The 18,832-nt window shown below is 47.1% G+C and overlaps 2 protein-coding genes across 7 annotated transcripts in view; one reads left to right on the top strand and one right to left on the bottom strand.

The window, feature by feature from the left end:
- Positions 1 to 1,358: 1,358 nt before the first annotated feature.
- IL10 (interleukin 10) lies at positions 1,359 to 16,851 on the bottom strand. Of its 3 annotated transcripts, none has more exons than XM_063613668.1 (5): positions 16,725 to 16,851; positions 6,010 to 9,845; positions 5,109 to 5,168; positions 4,660 to 4,812; positions 1,359 to 3,650 (listed from the first exon to the last, which is right to left on the bottom strand). In XM_063613668.1, exons 2-5 carry the CDS (start codon positions 6,172 to 6,174, stop codon positions 3,429 to 3,431), a joined length of 600 nt encoding a protein of 199 aa, XP_063469738.1. In that variant the 5' UTR covers positions 6,175 to 9,845; positions 16,725 to 16,851; the 3' UTR covers positions 1,359 to 3,428. The 3 variants fall into 3 exon arrangements, with proteins under 3 accessions (XP_063469738.1, XP_055089852.1, XP_063469737.1); XM_055233877.2 differs by lacking the exon at positions 16,725 to 16,851 and having other exon boundaries at positions 1,359 to 2,486; positions 3,585 to 3,650; positions 6,010 to 14,925; XM_063613667.1 differs by lacking the exon at positions 16,725 to 16,851 and having other exon boundaries at positions 6,010 to 14,925.
- The window catches only part of IL19 (interleukin 19), a 68,558-nt gene continuing 54,416 nt past the window's right edge, over positions 4,691 to 18,832 (top strand). The window contains exon 1 of one of the 4 annotated variants that reach the window (XM_055233874.2): positions 4,691 to 4,831. The gene's annotated coding sequence lies outside the window, so the exon portion shown is untranslated. Of the gene's footprint in view, positions 4,832 to 5,113; positions 5,202 to 18,832 lie in introns of those variants that run through there. The other 3 variants (XM_055233873.2, XM_055233876.2, XM_063613666.1) reach the window with 3 other exon arrangements.

Here is an 18,832-nt window from a genome sequence, read left to right as displayed (position 1 = left end):
TGCCCTGAGTAGTTCCCAGTTTGACTTTTCCCTTTAGCTTAGTGATTTTGAGGCCCCAAGATTTCCCTTTCACAGACTCCGGATGTCTTCTTCAGTTCAGTATGGACAGCCTCAGAGTAGAGAGCTTCAGGACCCCTTTCCTTATCTTCTGCTAACCTCCATTCTTACTCCTACCCTTTCATCTCAGAATTTTCGCTTTGATGTTTCCCACTTCCTTCCTATGGTTACTTTAACCGAAGTGAGTCAGGTCTTACTGAAAAACTGACCACAGCCTGTCCGCTCCCAGCCTTCCCCAGACCAGGGCTGCCCAGGCAGAGCGTGAGGGGGACTAGTGTTTACTCAGCCCATATTTTTCCTCCTCTCTCCTCTAAGTCACGGGGCTTTGGGTAGGGCTTCCCCAGCCACCGTGCCCCTCCCAGCAGACCGCAGTCAGAAGCCAATCTCACATTTGTCTGGTGGCTCAGAGAGGGGACAGAAAGAGCAGCAGCTTATGTCCTTGGCTATCCTCTCAAGTGGTATAATTTGCTTATTTTCAACTCTGTTGGGTCCAGCCCTGTTGCCTCTGATCTCAGCTCAAAGAGGATTTGGTGGGAGTTTTTGGTTGTGATGACCAATAACAACCAACTATATGCACTGCGACCATCTCCTAGTGCCAGAAGCCCTGTTAGCTCATTATCTTAATCCTCAGGATAACCCAGGCAATTCGTATTCACCCTAAAAACTTCCCCTGGCTGGGTGTGGTGGCTCACGCCTGTAATCCCAGCACTTTGGGAGGCTGAGGCGGGCGGATCACTTGAGGTCAGGAGTTCCTAACCAGCCTGGCCAACATGGTGAAACCCCATCTCTACTAAAAATGCAAAAAATTAGCCGGGCTTGGTGGCACGTGCTTGTAGTCCCAGCTACTTGGGAGGCTGAGGCTGGAGAATCGCTTGAACCTGGGAGGCGGAGGTTGCAGTGAGCCGAGATCATGCCATTGCACTCCAGCCTGGAGACAGGGCGAGACTCCTTCTCGAAAAGCAAAAACAAAAACAACCCCCAAAAAACCTTCTCCTGTTTACCTTTCTAATTTTGGTACCTACAGAATCTCCTCCTTAGCCTTGAAAATCAGCATGATCTTTAAGGATGTAGGAGCAAATCTTTAAAGGATTGAGTTGTGGGAAGACCCTGGTGTCTTTGCTATTGGCTTTTGCAGTGAGAATAGCTTTTCTCTGATCAGGTTTGGAGCTTTCCCTCTCTCCTGGGAGGGAGTAGCTGGCTTCCTTTCTCTGAAATGCAGAATTCATTCACCCACTCTCTTTGGTCTTGGGAGCTTTGAGAGAACAATTTTAGTCAGACAAGAGTCAACTGACACCAGAACATGATGTGAATAAGATACATTTATTTATTCAAAATTAAAATCTGCTATGAAGACAGACAAACAATGTAACATTCCCAGAGGAATTGAATAAATTCTAGTTAAAACTGAGTTCTATTAGAACCAAATTTATTTTTATTTTTATTTTTTGAAACAGAGTCTTGCTCTGTCACCCAGGCTGGAGTACAGTGGCATGATATCAGCTCACTGCAACCTCCACCTCCTGGGTTCAAGCAATTCTCTTGCCTCAGCCTCCCAAGTAGCTGGGATTACAGGTGCGCGCCACCACGCCCAGCTAATTTTTGTATTTTTAGTAGAGACGGGGTTTCACCATGTTGACCAGGCTGGTTAGGAACTCCTGACCTCAAGTGATCCACCCGCCTCAGCCTCCCAAAGTGCTGGGATTACAGGCGTAAGCCACTGCGCCCAGCCTAGAACCAAATTTAAGTTGTTATAAATAACAAGCTGGCCACAGCTTTCAAGAATGAAGCGGTTGGGGAATGAGGTTAGGGGAATCCCTCCGAGCCACTGGAAGGTGAATTAATCATCAAAGGGGCTCCCTGGTTTCTCTTCCTAAGAGTATTTGTAGCAGTTAGGAAGCCCCAAGCCCAGAGACAAGATAAATTAGAGGGAGGTCAGGGAAAACAGCTCAACAGCTAGAAAGCGTGGTCAGGCTTGGAACGGAAGCTTCTGTTGGCTCCCCAAAGAACATTTTTTTTTCTCCCTTATATAACTTATAATTTATCTTAAAACACTCAAATACCACAGTGTGTCACTCTGTGGAAACAGCTTAAAAACAGGTGAAAATAATAAATATTGAAAAAAAATTATAATATTGGGCTTCTTTCTAAATCGTTCACAGAGAAGCTCAGTAAATAAATAGAAATGGGGGTTGAGGTATCAGAGGTAATAAATATTCTATGAGAGAGGTACAATAAGGTTTCCCAAGGGGCTGGGTCAGCTATCCCAGAACCTCAGATCTGATTTTGGAGACCTCTAATTTTTGTCCTAGAGTCTATCGAGTTGCCACCCTGATGTCTCAGTTTTGTATCTTCATTGTCATGTAGGCTTCTATGTAGTTGATGAAGATATCAAACTCACTCATGGCTTTGTAGATGCCTTTCTCTTGGAGCTGTGCGGAGAGATAAGAAACATTCAGTTAAAATCCCTTCTGGGGACTAAATAGGCTCCCCTCCTCCATGCTCATGGATGGGCATGACCTTGAGTGCAGAGGCTGCTTGTTCTCCCTCACGCTGGGAAGTAAACCAGAGGATGGGCCTAGCTGCCTTGGGAAAGGTTGTGCATTGACCTTCATCTCCTCCAGGCCTCCCCCTAGCAAGGGGAGCATTCATTTTGCAAAGCACTGTCTTCAAAATGATGCCTTTTCAACAATTTTAAAGGTCACGTATTCACATGATGATTATGCAGAGTTTGATGAAAAGACATTAGAGGAAGCACTTTGAAAGCAAGATGGTGAGAGGAGAGGAGGGAGTCTTTTAAATGTCTGTGTTCTCCCACCAACACACTGAGCAGGCCCTGCCCTGCCGCCCTGACCTACTATGAGAAATTCACACCCCTGATGTTGGCACTCTGTGCAGTGTCTGTCCCCAGCCCACGAGGAGGACATAGGCGGCATGGTTTCTGGGAAATCAGACTGAAGAAGTTCATGCACAGTTGGAAGTGTGAAACCCCGTTTCGTTTGGGAGCTGACATTCTCAGGCACCTTGGCAGGTGCGAAGGGCAGATGGAAAGTGAGCTTGAACCAACTCCAGGTAAGTGAGAATCCAGCTTCCTGCTCATTCTGAGTTCTGGGGAGTCTGGGCTGAACCCCCAGGTGTATTTGTATGAGCACATTTATGTGCCAGCTTCCTGCACGTGTGGGTTCAGCCTAGATTCCCAACAAGCTACTTTCTGTACTTTCTGTTTCCTTTGTCACTCTCCCCAGCACACAGCTCATTGTGTTCACAGGCTGGCCGGCCAGCCTAACCCGCAAGCCTGCAAAGGCAGCGAGCAGTCATTTAGAAACCCCCAAAGACACTTAACAGAAAACAAATACAATCAAGGCGGGAGCTCCTCACTGGCTGAGCAGGTCATACCATCTGTCAGGTTCCCACACTCTCTCCAATGAAGGATGGGGCCTATTGAGTCCCCACCACCTTCCATGCTTTGGGGTTGGGGAGTGGGCATGGGCTGTGCTCTGCAGACCCTCTCTGCCACCATCCAAGCTCACCTTATTAAAGGCATTCTTCACCTGCTCCACGGCCTTGCTCTTGTTTTCACAGGGAAGAAATCGATGCTGTGGAAGAAAAGAGAAAGTGTTGATGATCCTGGCTCCCAGCTCCATGTCCATCACACTTGGGGGACAAGCTGGTGGCATCATGAGGAGGCCAGATTTATCCAAATGCCTCGCCTCACAGCTCCCAGAGAGAACTGAGCCCTGCTTCCATGGCCCTGGGAGTTAAATGTATTTCTCCAGGACTCACTCCAAGATGTTTGCAAGGCTTGGATGACAACCCAGGCCTTGGGATTCCTTCCTCCCCCAGAACTCTACAGTATCTCCTGCAGTGCTGAGCGAGGCATTCTTCAGCCTGTCCTTTTCTGCCTCTCTATCCTCCCTCCCCATCAGTCACAGCCACCGAGGACCGCTTCTAAGCATCTGAGGAGGGAAGCCACTGGGACCAAACCCTTCACATAGCCCTGTCCTACAAATAGACACCAACTGATTTTCCAATATTGGTGACAGAACAAGGGAAACCATTAGTAGTGACGGCATCATTTCAGTTGGAGAAATAAATTACCTGGAGGAATTACTCATAGACACTAGTCTGGGGATGAATAGCCCCCTTATCCCTTCTAAAATGCCAGGGAAAATCCTGTCAGTCAATTGGGCCCTTCTTAGAGCTTTGCTTTCAAAACGTTAAGATTAAAAGAGGTGAATGATGTTTCCTCTGCTTGGGAACCTTAGCTCCCAGCCCAGGGTCTAGTTACAAAGAGGCAGTGGAGCCTGACTGAAGCTCTGGGCTCCTTTCATGAAGAGAGAGGGGAGTAGTTAATAACCCACAAATGACTCACAAATAACAGGAAAGCTGTTTGCAAATTTCACATGTAAATGCCTAGCAGCCACCCCCAACGCCTGCTCAAAGAGAAATGAGCAAGAGATCTGACTCCAGGAGTCTTTCCTCATTTACAGCTAGCTCTGCCAGTCTGTGTCTTTGCTATGTCTCTGGATGTGAGTGTCCCTGCTGGTCTGTAGGAGATGGTATTTTGGAGGCAGCTGCAAGGGAAAGAACTGATCTGCTACTTACACAGCGCCGTAGCCTCAGCCTGAGGGCCTTCAGCTTCTCCCCCAGGGAGTTCACATGCTCCTTGATGTCTGGGTCTTGGTTCTCAGCTTGGGGCATCACCTCCTCCAGGTAAAACTGGATCATCTCAGACAAGGCTTGGCAACCCAGGTAACCCTAAGGGCAGGAGCCGAAGGTGAGTGAGAGATTGGTGGAGGTGGCTGGGAGGAGGGGCTGCTGCAACTAGCTTGAGAGGACAGCTTGGTTCCAGCGATCCTCCTTCACCAGAAGCCTCCCTCAAAGGACTGAGCCCTTTGTAAACCCTCTGGCTGCTGGATGTGCTGAGTTAACATCTTCCCACTTCTCCTTTTCGAAGCGAAGGAAACAGACCCAATTCCCTGCAATCAGGAAGCAAAGCCTCCCTTCCCTTAATCATGCTGCACACTCCCCCAGCACCCTGCCTCTGCTCTCACCTTAAAGTCCTCCAGCAAGGACTCCTTCAACAACATGTTGTCCAGCTGATCCTTCATTTGCTGCAGGAAGAACAAAAGGAGAATGAACTTGAGGTTTGGGGAAATAACTGAAATGCGGTTTTTTTTGATGCCCTTTAATTTAGAGATTTTTTTTTTAAATCAAATTGGCTCTGGCCCAAAAAATCAAAAGGGGAGTTTTAAAAACAGAGGATTCAACAGTGATGGGACCATCACTTAAATCAGGTCCTCCTCCTCAGAGTCAAGTTATTTAAAAAATCTGGCCGATTTTGAAGCGAAAGCGAAGCTTGACTCAGTCCTGGTCTTCTTTCTGCGGAGCTACATTCGGCTTTAAGGGACACCTATGTCAACTCTTCAGTGCCTTGAGGCCCCTCTCATGTCCTGTTCTCTGCTTTTCTTTCTCCCCACTGTAGACGTCCAGTTTAGCTTGGAAAGATCCCAGGGATTAAGAAGCTCCTTCTAATGCAGGTTTCCCTCATGTAGAGTGCTTCCCCAAACCACTGGTCTTTCAGGTCTGGAAAGGCTCTAAGCAGAGGCAATTTAAGTTTCCCTGCTACAAGGCATGGGGAGCATCTTCACCTCGAATCAGACCTTTCTTTACTTCTCCTAGCCAATAAAGGATAGAGCTCCAGCAGGATCTTATAAGTTTCTCGGCATTTGCTTTATAAGGCAGCTTTTCCTGCACATTTACTGTATCATCTGGCTTAGCTTAACTCAATAAACCCATGGCTTGATCTAGGATTCTGTTAAGAATTTAAGTTTGGAGGAATAGGTGTTGGGGATGGAGGTGGAGGCACAGGAGGAGGGTTCTTATAGCTCCAGGAGAATGCCTAGTTCAAGCAGTCCCAGGAAGAGAGAAAGGACAGGAAGGAATAATACTCACAAAGAAAGTCTTCACTCTGCTGAAGGCGTCTCGGAGCTCTCGAAGCATGTTAGGCAGGCTGCCTGGGAAGTGGGTGCAGCTGTTCTCAGACTGGGTGGCCTGGCCTGGGCTGGCCCTCACTCCAGTCAGGAGGACCAGGCAACAGAGCAGTGCTGAGCTGTGCATGCCTTCTTCTGCAAGTCTGTCTTGTGGTTTGGTTTTGCAAGAGCAAACCCCTGATGTGTAGACCTTCACCTCTCTGTCCCCCTTTTATATTGTAAGCTCAGGGAGGCCTCTTCATTCATTAAAAAGCCACAATCAAGGTTTCCCGGCACAGGATTTTTTCTGCTTAGAGCTCCTCCTTTTCTAACCTCTCTAATAAACTTAGTTTTCAATTTTTGCATAGTAAGCAAAAATGATTGGTTGAACATGAACTTTTGCATTAAGCTATTTTTAGGATGGGCTACCTCTCTTAGAATAATTTTTTAGCTTCTCAATTTAAAAAAGTTGATTTCCTGGGGAGAACAGCTGTTCTGTGCGCAGAGGCCCACAGTTGTGGGTTCCCATTCGCGTGTTCCTAGGTCACAGTGACGTGGACAAATTGTCCATTCCAGAATACAATGGGATTGAGAAATAATTGGGTCCCCCCAACCTGGGATGAATACCCAAGACTTCTCCTTGCTAACTTAGGCAGTCATCTTAGGTCTCTGGGCCTTATTTTGCCCAAGTGAAAATGAGGAGTTGGGCTAAATATCCTCAAAGTTCCCAAGCAGCCCTTCCGTTTTACTTTCCAGAGACTGGCTTCCTACAGGACAGGCAGGGTCACAGGATGTGTTCCAGGCTCCTTTACCCCGAATTTATTTGGATTCTCAGGCGCATATCTCCACCTCTTCAGCTGTCCCCCACCCCAACTGTGCTTGGGGGAAGTGGGTAAGAGTAGTCTGCACTTGCCGAAAGCTTCTTATATGCTTGTCAGGTAGTGCTCACCATGACCCCTACCGTCTCTATTTTACAGTGAGCAAACTGAGGCACAGAGATGTTATATCACCTGTACAAGGGTATACCAGTGCCAGCTGAGAATTTGGTTCCCTCACCCTATTGTACACCATCTCCAGCACATATAATGAAACCTTGGATTAAATTGGCCTTAGAGTTTCTTTTAGTTGTAAGCTTCTGTGGCTGGAGTCTAAAGTTTAAAAGATGGGGAGGAAGAAGTTGAAATAACAAGGAAAAGAAGTCAGGATTCCTTGGAGGCTGGATAGGAGGTCCCTTACTTTCTTCTTACCTATCCCTACTTCCCCTTCCCAAAGAAGCCTTAGTAGTGTTGTCTTGGATTTGTGTGTGTGTGTGTGTGTGTGTGTGTACAAGGTAAGGGGAGCCAGTTGGGTTGCGGCGAGGAGTGTTGCTCTACCTGGGGAAGGACCAGGGCAGTGACATCAGGACTTTTTCAGATATCTGGAAAGTCTCTGGGGATCCTTTGATTGAGCCTTCACCTTCCCCTTCCACAGGGGCTTCACCTACCATTCCAGTTTAGACTGTAACTGGGAGGAACGCTGGCCTAGGTGCAGAAGGCCTGGGCTCTGCCTTGGCCCTGTTACTGTATACTCAGGGCAAATCACTCATCCTCCCTGTGTCTGTTTTTCATCTGTCCCAACAGGGCAATAGCACCTGTCCTCCTGCCTGCCAGAGAGCACTGAGCTTAAGTAGCCATGGACCCAGATGGAGGGCATTTCCAGTGTTCTGCTAGTTCTTCACCTTTCTGCATCAGCAATGGGACATCTCCAATGGCAGCAGGTTCTGAGCTTGCTGCACTGGAGAGGGTCACTCACTGCAAGGGGTACAAACACCTTGGGGCCCAGCCAGCGTGGAGTGAGTGGGAGGGAGGGATGAGAAGGCCCAGGCCCACCCTGTGGATGTCCCTGCTGTGTGACCTATGGATCAGGGTCAGGGGACTGTGGTGTCTCTTCCCAACTCTTCAGGGAGTGTCAATGTAGAAACCTAAGAATCAGGAAGTGAGAAAGAGCCTGCTAGAAACTAGTACGGAGCTAACTCAGAACTTACTGGTCCTGCCAGACTTACACTGGCTTAAGGGTTCTGTCTGAGTTCTGCTGCCAGGAAGAAGACAGAAGGGGACCAGGACCTGGGTTTCCCCTGCTTGCACCTTTCTCCTTCCCCCTTGGCTCCTGGGTTTTCTGGGCTGTGTCTGTGTTAGCCTGCAGGGCTAACCTCCTCTCAGAGCTGGGTGTTCCAGAAGTGGACTCAGCATGGACACCAGGCAGGCCAGGGGTTCTGAACTCTGGGTGAGGCTGTGAACACCTCTTTCCTTTGTTTCCCATCATGCCCTGTGCTTACCTGACTTGGAAACCTACAACCCTACATGGTTGTCATTCACATACACACCATGCCTTGCCCAATCAGCTCTGAGCTCCCTGAAACAGGACGTTGTTTTATTAATCTTTGCATACTTGGTACCTAGCACCGAGTCTGGCCCGTGGAAGGCATCAGCTGTACTTGGTATGGGCATAGAAGAGTGCCCTGTGAGCCTGGAGGGTGCGAGGCTAAGGAGGTGGTCTGGGCACAGGTTAGCACTCAGAAGGAGAGGGAGAGCGACTCAGGGAGGCAGGCAGCCTCCCCTCAATTTTCTTATTATTTGAGATGTGTGTGTTATACACACATACAAAATGTCAGGGAGAAGGGAGGTGTGTAAAAGCCATTTTTACCTTTCTTTCATTTATAATCTATTAAATAGGGTTGAGATTAGGATCCGATTTCTTTCTTTCTTTTTTTTTTTTTGATACGGATTCTCGCTCTGTTGCCCAGGCTGGAGTGCAGTGGCATGATCTCAGCTCACTGCAAGCTCTGCCTTCCAAGTTCACGCCATTCTCCTGCCTGAGCCTCCCGAGTAGCTGGGACTACAGGCGCCCGCCACCACGCCAGGCTAATTTTTTTTTTTTTTTTGTATTTTTAGTAGAGACGGGGTTTCACCGTGTTAACCAGGATGGTCTCGATCTCCTGACCTCGTGATCTGCCCGCCTCGGCCTCCCAAAGTGCTGGGATTACAGGCGTGAACCACCGTGCCCGGCCCGGATCTGACTTCTTTATTTGTTCTGAAATGTGTAGCTAATTATCTCAAGCCATTTGCTGAAGAGTTGATTCTTTCCCCACTGATTTGAAATTATTGTCCACTCTCATTTCAAAATTTCAGAATTGAAGTGGTCGGAGAGAACCATAGGCAACTTTCCTGAGGCAAGTCCTCATTTAGCACATGGAGATAACAGCTTCTCCATCAATATGTCTCATAGTGTTGCTGTCAAGAGATAGATACGAACATTTAAATAAAGACCCTGTGCCCTTATATTGACAAAGCAACAAGAACAACAAACAGCACTCCTATTTCTCAAGTTTTTGAAGATAGCTGTTCATCTGAAAAGTCACTGGGGTCCACAGGGAAAAGTCCCAAGCCCATAGGTCATGTCTGAGACATGAATGCCAACACTCACCTGTGAGGAGATTTGGGTTTGGATTTTGGTACAAGGCAAGAGCCCATGCAGAGAGGGAAGTGAGAAGGCAGGCACCTACGGATGCATGGAATGTCAGCCTGGGCAAAATTTAGTCCTGTGAATTTCAAGAGGACACAAATGCCACTCTCACACTGCGAGCTTCTTGAGGCCAGAAGGCCTGAGTCCAGTTTGCCCTCAAGCCCAGATGCATAGTAGGCATCTAATCAATGCTTATTACACTGATTTTAAATGATTTTTTCCAGTGGGGGACATACTGGGAAATCAGAAGGTTGTGGGAAGGGGAATCTTCTCTTCTTCCATCCCTGTTCCAAAATATTCTCTCATTTCTGTATTTAGCTGCAAATGAAGGAAAACCTGAGTAAGCATGGCTTTTAAAAAAGGGGATTTTATTTTATTTTCTGTCTCACTCATCAAGAAGCCCAAAGCAGGCACTCAGATGTCATCCAGGACCCATTTTTTCTGCATTCTTGTTCTCCTAACCTTTGTTGCAAGGAGATAGGAGAGATAGGAGTTGGTAAAGTCCAAAGGTTTAAAGGCACACCAACTAAGGAGACCCTAATAATCTTTTTAGGAAGCTCCGCCCAGTAAGTTTCACCACTTTAGCTGCAGAGGAATCTGGGCAGGCAAGAACTGCTGGGGTGCGTGTGTGTGCGTGTCTGTGTGCGTGTGTGTGTGTGTGTGGTGTGTGTGTGCTTATGCGAATCGATTTTGGAGGGTGCTTTCTACAGTTCACAAGATCTTATAAAGAATCTGCCTCCCATTAGAGCAGTCATCGGCCAACCTCCCCAACAGCACTTGGGTTTTCCTGTTGAGAGCGGGGACTGAGAGACAGGACTAGCTGGATTTCCTAGGCCTACTAAGAATCCCTAAGCCTAGCTGGGAAGGTGACCACATTCACCTTTAAACACGGGGCTTGCAACTTAGCTCACACCCAACCCATCAGGTAGTAAAGAGAGCTCACTAAAATGCTAATTAGGCAAAAACAGGAGGTAAAGAAATAGCCAATCATCTATCGCCTGAGAGCACAGCTGGAGGGACAATGATCGCGACATAAACCCAGGCATTTGAGCCGGCAATGGCTACCCTCTTCTGGTCCCTTCCCTTTGTATGGGAGCTCTGTTTTCACTCTATTAAATCTTGCAACTACAAAAAAAAAAATAAATAAAAGAATCTGCCTCCCTTGCCGGACACGGTGGTTCACGCCTGTAATCCCAACACTTTGGGAGGCCGAGGTGGGCGGATCATGAGGTCAGGAGATCGAGACCATCTTGGCTAACATGGTGAAACCCCGTCTCTACTAAAAATAGAAAAAATTAGCCGGGCGTGGTGGCAGCTGCCTGCAGTCCCAGCTACTCGGGAGGCTGAGGCAGGAGAATGGCTTGAACCTGGGAGGCGGAGCTTGCAGTGAGCTGAGATCGCGCCACTGCACTCCAGCCTGGGGGACAGAGTGAGACTCTGTCTCAAAAAAAAAAAAAAAAAAAAAAAAAAGAATCTGCCTCCCAGGTACTTTCATGCTAAGCAAAATGACAGCCTTCTTGGTGTAGTTACCCCATGCCTTACTGCAATACTGCAGCTCAAACCCAAGAGTGGGGAGCAGGCTAGGAGCCCTGTGAGGGTGGCTATGGAGGTTGATGAGGCAGGCAGAGAAGGTGAGACTGTGCCCATCTTGGGGATGGGTGACAACTGTCCTGATGAAGAAGCCCCTCCTGGATTGACTCCTATTTGCCATTAGTAGTTATTTTTTAAGGCTGATAACGGGAGTTTCATTTCTTCTTATCTGGGACACTTAGTGTGTAAAATAGCTTTGCCAGCTTGAAATTTCTAGTATTTCCTTGAATAACCTTCCTCAGCTCCTAGGACAGAGGCTTCCTCGGAAGCTGTGCTGCAACAGACCCCATGCGTATCACACACCCAAAGTGTGGCCAGTTTGGGGTGCAAGGGGACAGGAGTCTGTGAGCACTGTATTCCTCTGGGCTCTCCTGACATTGGCTTTGATAGTGTCTGGGGTACTTCAGAATAAAGGCCTGGTGGGCCAGAAGTTTAGGAGGAGCCCGGGCTGGGGCTGGCCCTTAGGTGGAATGGAACAAGGGTTATGCAAACCGGATTAAGTGCCCTTCTGAGGATCATGGCCGGCAGACACTGCAAACCACAGATGAGCGGAAGGGCTGATCTTTGGGCAGCCAATGTGGAATTCCCCTTTGTGCAACTGTGGCACCAAATCAGGCAATTTGGATTTTCCTTAGGGGATGGACACTGTGCTCTGTAACTTCTCGTATGAGAAATTTGGCTTATCAGGGACCAGGACACCAGGTGTTGGAGCCTTGGCCACCCAGAGGACCATAGCTGTTTCTGCTCTGTCTGCATGACTACCTAGGAAAACTAGTGGGCTCCTGAGTGTGGGGCATAAATGGATTCTTTTAGCTCCAGGACTGTCCCTCTGGTGGGCTTTAATTTGCTCCAGTCTCCACTGGATGGCTGGCACCTCCAACCCTACATATCCAAGCGGGCTGGGTTTGTAGATAAGTGACTTCTGCAGTCACACAGGGTCCCATGACTAAAAAAGTCCTCCCCTTGCTCTGCTATCAGCATCTTGAAATTCTCAATAACTGTTGAGCAGGGGGTTCCATATTTTTATTTTGTACTGTCTTCCCCTGCCAATTTGTGTAGTTGATTCTATATCTGAGAGTAAAATCATCTCTCTCTGGTTTCACCTTCATCCAGTGCACCCTCGCTCAGTAAGTGGAACTATCAATTAATTCTAGAAATGATTTGTTTGTCCCTCCCTCTTCCTTACCAATCTATGTTCAATGTATCACCAGAACCTCCAGATTTTTCTTCATAAACATTTCTCTAATCTACTGATTTGTCTCCATTTCCATCATCACCAGCAATGACTGTCTGGTTCAAGCTACTATCTGTTGGTAGAAGCGCTGAGGCAGGACTGGCTTGTCTGTCATAATATAAAAGAGTCTTGGGAGATGTCCATGGCCCAGGGTCTAAAACCGCTCGTGGCCTTTGGAACACCAAGCTCTGTGCCAAAGGGTAGAAGGCTGCCCTGCTGCACCACAAGTCTAAGCCCAGGGCATAAAATCCCTCATGGCTTGGATGGAATGTGCACAGACTTGTTGGCTGCTCTCCCAGGCTCATAAACATGCTCTCCATTATCTTGAGCAGCAAAGCATATTCTATATGTGTCAAAGAAAATGCTAAACCGTCACAGCTATGCTTGATGCACCACTACCTTTCTACCCCCACGTCCTCACGCCCTCACCTGTTTACCCCCACGTCCTCACCACCTGCTTCTTTGTTTGATCACCAATAAACGGTGTGGGCTCCCAGAGCTCAGGGCCTTTGCAGCCTCCATACCAGTGTTGGCCCCCTGGACCCACTTTATGCACCCTTAAGTTGTCTTTTCTCATTCCTTTGACTCTGCTGGACTTTGTAGCCCCCATGGCCTGGTGTTGGGTCTGATCACTTATCTCTCCTGGACTCCAAAATAAATGCCAAATTGTTATTCTAATATCCATTCTCTAGACTGTTCTCCATGTTGTAGCAAGAGTAATTATTTCCAAGCACCAATCTGATCATGACTCTGTTCCTACTTGAACTCTTCCATGGCTTCCCACTTTCCCTCTCTTGGTCAAATAAGGACTCATATTCTTAATGTTTTCTATAACTTCGTTTATCATCTGATGCTGCCTATCTCTTCTGCTTCAACTTGCGGCACTCTCCACTTTCTACTTCCCTCTGCACTCCAGCCTCATTGATTTTCTTCTTCTTTTTTTTTCAAATGATCCACATGCTCTTTTTCTCTCTCTCTCTCTTTTTTTAAAGAGACAGGGTCTTGCTATGTTGCCCAGGCTGTTTTTGAACTCCTAGGCTCAAGTGATCCTCTTGCCTCAGCCTCCAAGTGGCTGGGCTTACATGCACCAGCCACTATGCCCAGTGATTTATCCCCTCTCTCTCCTATCACAGGGCCTTCGCACATTTAGTTCTTCCTTCCTGCTCTCCTCCTGTCTTTGTCCTTCAGCTCTCAGCTCAGATGTTCCTTCCTCAAATGAGTTCATCATTCCCCAGTCTAGGTCAGGCCCCCTGGGTGTATCTTCTCAGAACAGCTTGCTCCCGCCCCTCTATAGTATTTATGTCAGTTTGTAATTAGACGTGTGGCTATGTGATCATTTGATTGACCTCTGTCTCTCCTGTTAGACTGTGACCACCTTGAGGGCAGGGCCTGTATCTGTTTTTGATGAGTGTTGTTTGCTCAGTACTCGGCATGGTTCTGGGCACATTCAAGGTTCTCACTAAATATTTGTTGGCTGACTGGGCAGCTGAGCATGTGCTTCCTAAACTTTTTGTAGTGCTACATGGCTATATGTCTGTTGCTCTTCCATCTCTTATAAAGTAGAAGTAGAGAATGGATTCATGTGAAGAAACCACTATCCTTACAAACTATATGCCTATACACATTATAGCTTTTCCAGTTTTTAAAATAATTGATTACTAATTAGTGCTCTTCCAGGCAGATGTTAACTCCTCCATGGCTGCTGGAATGTTAAAATTCTATAGGACGTCAGAAGAGGAGGGGGTCTGAGACATTGTCAAATTCATGTGTCTTATTTTACAAATGGGCAAACAGAGGCCTAGAGAAGAAGACTTTCCCAGATCCTAGAGGCAGTTAATGGCAAAGGTAGAATCTGAATGCAATTCTTTTTAAAATCAGTACCTAATTCCTTAACTCACATAAGTATCAAATCACTCTGGGTTCTCTGGGCCTGCAGCAATAATTAGGGGCAGCTGTCTAAGATGTGTGCCGTGTGTGAGGTTGTGGTGGTAAGAAGTTGAAAGTCTGTTACAATAAGTTTCCATCCATTAAACAGTTATGAATCTATTTTGTACTCCTTGGGTACCTTAAGTTTAGGAATTGGGGATGATACTGAGGGGGATGATACTGAGGGTGGCTTAGATATTTTTGTCTTAGGGGAAGATTTCGAGCCTTGGAGTATTTTCAGACAGAATGGCGTTTCCGTTTTGTCTCTGATCCATGAGTGTCACAGTGTTAAAAAGCATAGTTTGGCCCGCCTTCCCACTGCAGTACCCCTGCAGGAGCAATACCTTCCAGAAACCTTATAAAAGAGAGGAGAGGAGCCAGGTGCGGTGGCTCATGCCTGTAATCCCAGCACTTTGGGAGGCCGAGACGGGCAGATCACTAGGTCAGTAGTTCAAGACCAGCCTGGCCAACATGGTGAATCCCTGTCTGTACTAAAAACACAAAAATTAGCTGGGCGTGGTGAGGCTGAGGCAGGAGAATCGCTTGAACCCGGGAGGCTGAGGCTACAGTGAGCAGAGATCACACCACTGTGCTCCAGCCTGGGCAACAGAGTGAGACTCTGTCTCAAAAAAAAAAAAAAAAAGAAAAAAGAAAAAAGAGAGACAGGAGAAAGTTGAGCACTTCCCATCATCTTGCCCATTCTGGTCCTTACCTCTAAAATGTGCCACTGACTCTCAATCCTCCCCATACTCTGTGTGTTTTGTGCATTTTGGATGCACAACTGCGTCACACGTGAAGAAGCAGGTGCTTCCTCCCATCCTGGATTCATGCTACTTCCACTATGACTGTCATTTACATGTGCCCCTCTTAGCTCATAGACTAAGGAAGAAGGGAAAGGGAGTGGGTGTGAGCAACTGCGTCCAGCCTTGCCTTTGGTTCCCTAAGTCAGGTGTTGGCGAACTATCTGGATCCAGGACCCCTTTACATTCTTCAAAGTTATTGAGGACCCCCAAAGAGCTTTCACTTATGTGGGTTATATATACATATATATATATTTATATATACATATATATGTAAACATCATATTAGAAAGTAAAACTGAGAAATTTTAAAAAATACCTCCTATGACATCATTTTAAAGTCATAAGCAATAATAAACCCTTACATGTTAACATGGCATTTTTAAATGAGATGTAACTATTTTCCAAACCAAAACACATTTAGTGAGAAGACTGGCATTGTTTTGCATTTTTTTCCAAGCCTTTTTAACTCTCTGGCTTGATAGAAGCAGGATCCTCACAACTGCTCCTCCTACATGCAGTCTGTCGTAATATGCTGTTTTAGTTGGAGCATAAGAATTTTCCCTTGGAAAAGGGAAGACCTCTCAGGGTTTCTCAGACCACCCTTAGAGAATGAATACTGTAAGTGTTCCACAGAAATCTCTGGGTGAGGACAAGTAGGAAGAGAATGATCAAAGATCAAAGTGTGGCCTCAGAGGCAGGTGCAGAGGATGTACCCACAGGGCACCTGGTCTGGGTAGATAAGGGAGAAGCCCACTGCTGTCTTCTTTATTCAGAGTTTCCAAATAGCCAGGATGGTCTTTCAGTTTAGCAGCTCCTGTGAGCCTCTCACATGTCACGGAAGCTACAGTGCCTCACAAGCGGTGTTTGTGGTTTCAAGTCAAAACCCATGGGAGTTCTGGGGTTGATTTGCCAGTGACCTGTCATTACTGTAAACCCCTTCTCCAAGGGGCCCAGGCCTAGACTAGGTTCTAGGGTCTGGGTGTGGTCAAGGGCCACAGAGCTGTTGGACAGGCTCTGCTGAGGCTTATTGTGGGCTGTGCTTTCTTCTTCTGCCTTTTATTCTCCTCTTTCCCTCCTCTTTAATTCTAAGGGGCATTAAAAACCCTGCTTAGTCTTTGGTAACTCTTGTGCTTTCTTAGTTTTTAGAACAACATTGAAAATAAAAACAGACATTTCCTAGCCCCACTGGCCAGAATTTATCAATTAAATCAATATCATTGGCTTGCCATTCTCTTCTCATCCCATGCAGATTTGCCTGGCACATACAGTAGGTGGGCTCCAAGTGCTTTGGTGAGCTTAGAAATCATTTTATAAGGAAGGCACCCATTTAGGAACTGGGTCAGACATTGTGTGGCCAGATTAAAGCTCAATCCCTGGTTGCCCACCTGATTGTGGGAGACCATCTATAGAAGGAGGGGAAAGTTTCTTTTTCCCCTGGTGCTGGACTAAGAACTCCAGAGGCCCTAAGTTGTCTCAACCTTCAGATGTAGTTCAAAGTAGTTTAAGGAGGCCCGACAAGGTTCTGATACTCTTTTGATGATTTTAAAAGTATTCCTTTTAAGATTAAAATACTTACTTAAAATACAAGGAATACTGTCTAAACAGTATTATTCTTTCAAGTAATTAAGGAGAATCTGTTTGTACCTTGGCTTTTGGGTGATCTGAGACTGTTCCCAGCAAGAATCTTGAATTCAGGTGCCTCAAGCAGTGGGTTGGATATAAATTGGTATCAGGTAGTCAGCTGGTTTCACCGAAGTGGTTAAGGGTTGTGCACTTGAGCCTGTCTTATGTGGCAGACCTTATATACCTTTGTCAGCAAAGGCTGGAACTGCCTTCCCCACTTTGCTCAACCCCCAGCCCTACCCTGGGTCCAAGTGTTCTGTTATTGGAAACCCCAAGATGTGCTCTGTCTTTGGGCTTGTCTTTGCAGCAGAGTGTGGTGGTTAAGTGTGCGGGCCCTGGAGTCAGACTGGATTTGCAACCCAGCTCTGCCCTTGCCCATCTGTGTGACGTTGGGCAAGTTTCTGAGCTTCCCTGTGCAGCAGTATCTATATACAACTGGAGATGATAATTGGTGCTGTCGTAGTGTTGCAAGGGCGGAATGAGTGACTGTACACAATGCTTGGATGAATACTTGACATACAGCAAGTAGTCAGCCCATCTGAGGTGTAGTGGTTGATGTTTTTCCTTGGGAATGCTCAGCTGCTAAAAGCTAAGTATGTCTCTTCATGGATCTGAAGACTTGGAACAGACCAGATATCAACTCCAATATTCTGAGGATGTTACAGGGAGGCAGAGACGTCAGTCTCATAGTAGAAAGACTGACTGGCTCAGGCGTTTAGGAGGCTCTGTTTCCAGCCCTGGACCTTCTACTATGAGATCCCAAACAAGTTCCTTTTCATCCCTTGGCCTTTCTTTCTGCATCAATAAGCCAAGGGCTTGCCAGAGTTGTTTTTCTAAGAAGATTTCCAAAGCTAATGCCCTTAAATTTTGTTGTTCCCCTATCTCTCCTTCCAGCCTGCCCCTTCTGTTCCCCTTGGCAGGAGTGAGCAAACATGAGTGGTTCTGATACATATTTTCCTTCCTTTTCAAATCCACCAGGTCAGCACAAGACCAGGCACTGTCAGCCTCTTCTAGCTCATAGCTTCTGCCCAGCCCTGGAAGTGCCATTCTGTAAGAGAAACAAAACCTTTTCTTTCGGCAGCTTTTGCGTGTGTTCACCTGTATTTCCTTCTCGCAATCCTGGCCCCCAGCACTTTGAGGTTGCAGTTTCGTTGTGAGTCAGGCCTGCTGAGAGCAGTGGAAATCAGAAGAGCCTCCACTTGGTAGGGGAGGACGTGATGCTGCCTTTTCCTCAAGAGCATGGCTCCGGGGGCGGCGGGGGTGTGGAAGGGAGGTGGTCACCTTCCGGAAATGGATTTCTCACATTGACTGTTTCAGGGAGAAAAGGAGATTACTGGAAAGCCCTAGAAAGCGCTTCACATCTCTTTCAGAAAGAACTTTGCGTTCTCAAGCAACTATCTGCACCACGCAGTAAAATGTCTGTTGCGCTGATGCCTGTGCCACACAGGACTATGCCGAGGAGGAAGTGTTCTTGGTGTAGTTGGCTCCTGACATGGGACTCAGATAATAAATTCCCTAGAGAGAGGTGACCATGGGATCCTGGATTCCCATGGCAGAGCACAGTGAGGCCAGTCTGGGTGCTGGTTCAGTCCCAGGAGTTGCCAGCTGCTATGGGCTTTGAAGTATTAAAGTCCCCCAATGCCTCCATTGTATCCCATGGGAAAAGGTGAGCAGGCAGGGAGGAATGGCCAGTGCTGGAAACAGGATATCTGACCCCTGTGAAAACCACTGTGGATGAACACTCAGGTCATGCAGGCTCTGGATCAGCAGATTCTTGGATCCTTGAAGGAGGGTCCATGCAGGTAGACTTCAGGTAGACTGAAGACCCATGGAACACAAACATATAGATAATGCAAAAGAATACATACACCACCCCCAATTTAGAAGTGCCTGTTTTCTATGGACTTGAGTGGCAACCATTGGCACTTCCTTAACCCTGCTTGTGAGAAATCCTTTACAAAATCACCAGCAACTTCTAGAGAGCCAAGAGGTCAGATGCAGTGGTGGGAAAGAAGCCATGAAAATGACACTGAAATCCTTGGGTGGTTCTAATCCTGGAGGCTGAATTCCTGTGGGGCTGATTTGTGAGCTGGGGCAGGTGGGGAGGAGAGTGGGTCATCTGGGAGCAC

Source organism: Symphalangus syndactylus, chromosome 19 (genome assembly GCF_028878055.3).
Source record: "Symphalangus syndactylus isolate Jambi chromosome 19, NHGRI_mSymSyn1-v2.1_pri, whole genome shotgun sequence".
Classification (NCBI taxonomy): domain Eukaryota; kingdom Metazoa; phylum Chordata; class Mammalia; order Primates; family Hylobatidae; genus Symphalangus; species Symphalangus syndactylus.
The sequence above is the reverse complement of the archived record's forward strand: the minus strand, read 5'-3'. Positions and strand labels throughout refer to the sequence as shown.

Excerpts from the sequence above, each read along its gene's own strand:
- IL10 (XM_063613668.1), bottom strand. The coding sequence starts at position 6,174 with ATGCACAGCTCAGCACTGCTCTGTTGCCTGGTCCTCCTGACTGGAGTG. Across the intron at positions 5,169-6,009 it reads GCAGAGTGAAGACTTTCTTT|CAAATGAAGGATCAGCTGGA; the intron begins GTGAGTATTATT and ends TTCTTCCTGCAG. Across the intron at positions 4,813-5,108 it reads CCTTGCTGGAGGACTTTAAG|GGTTACCTGGGTTGCCAAGC; the intron begins GTGAGAGCAGAG and ends TCCTGCCCTTAG.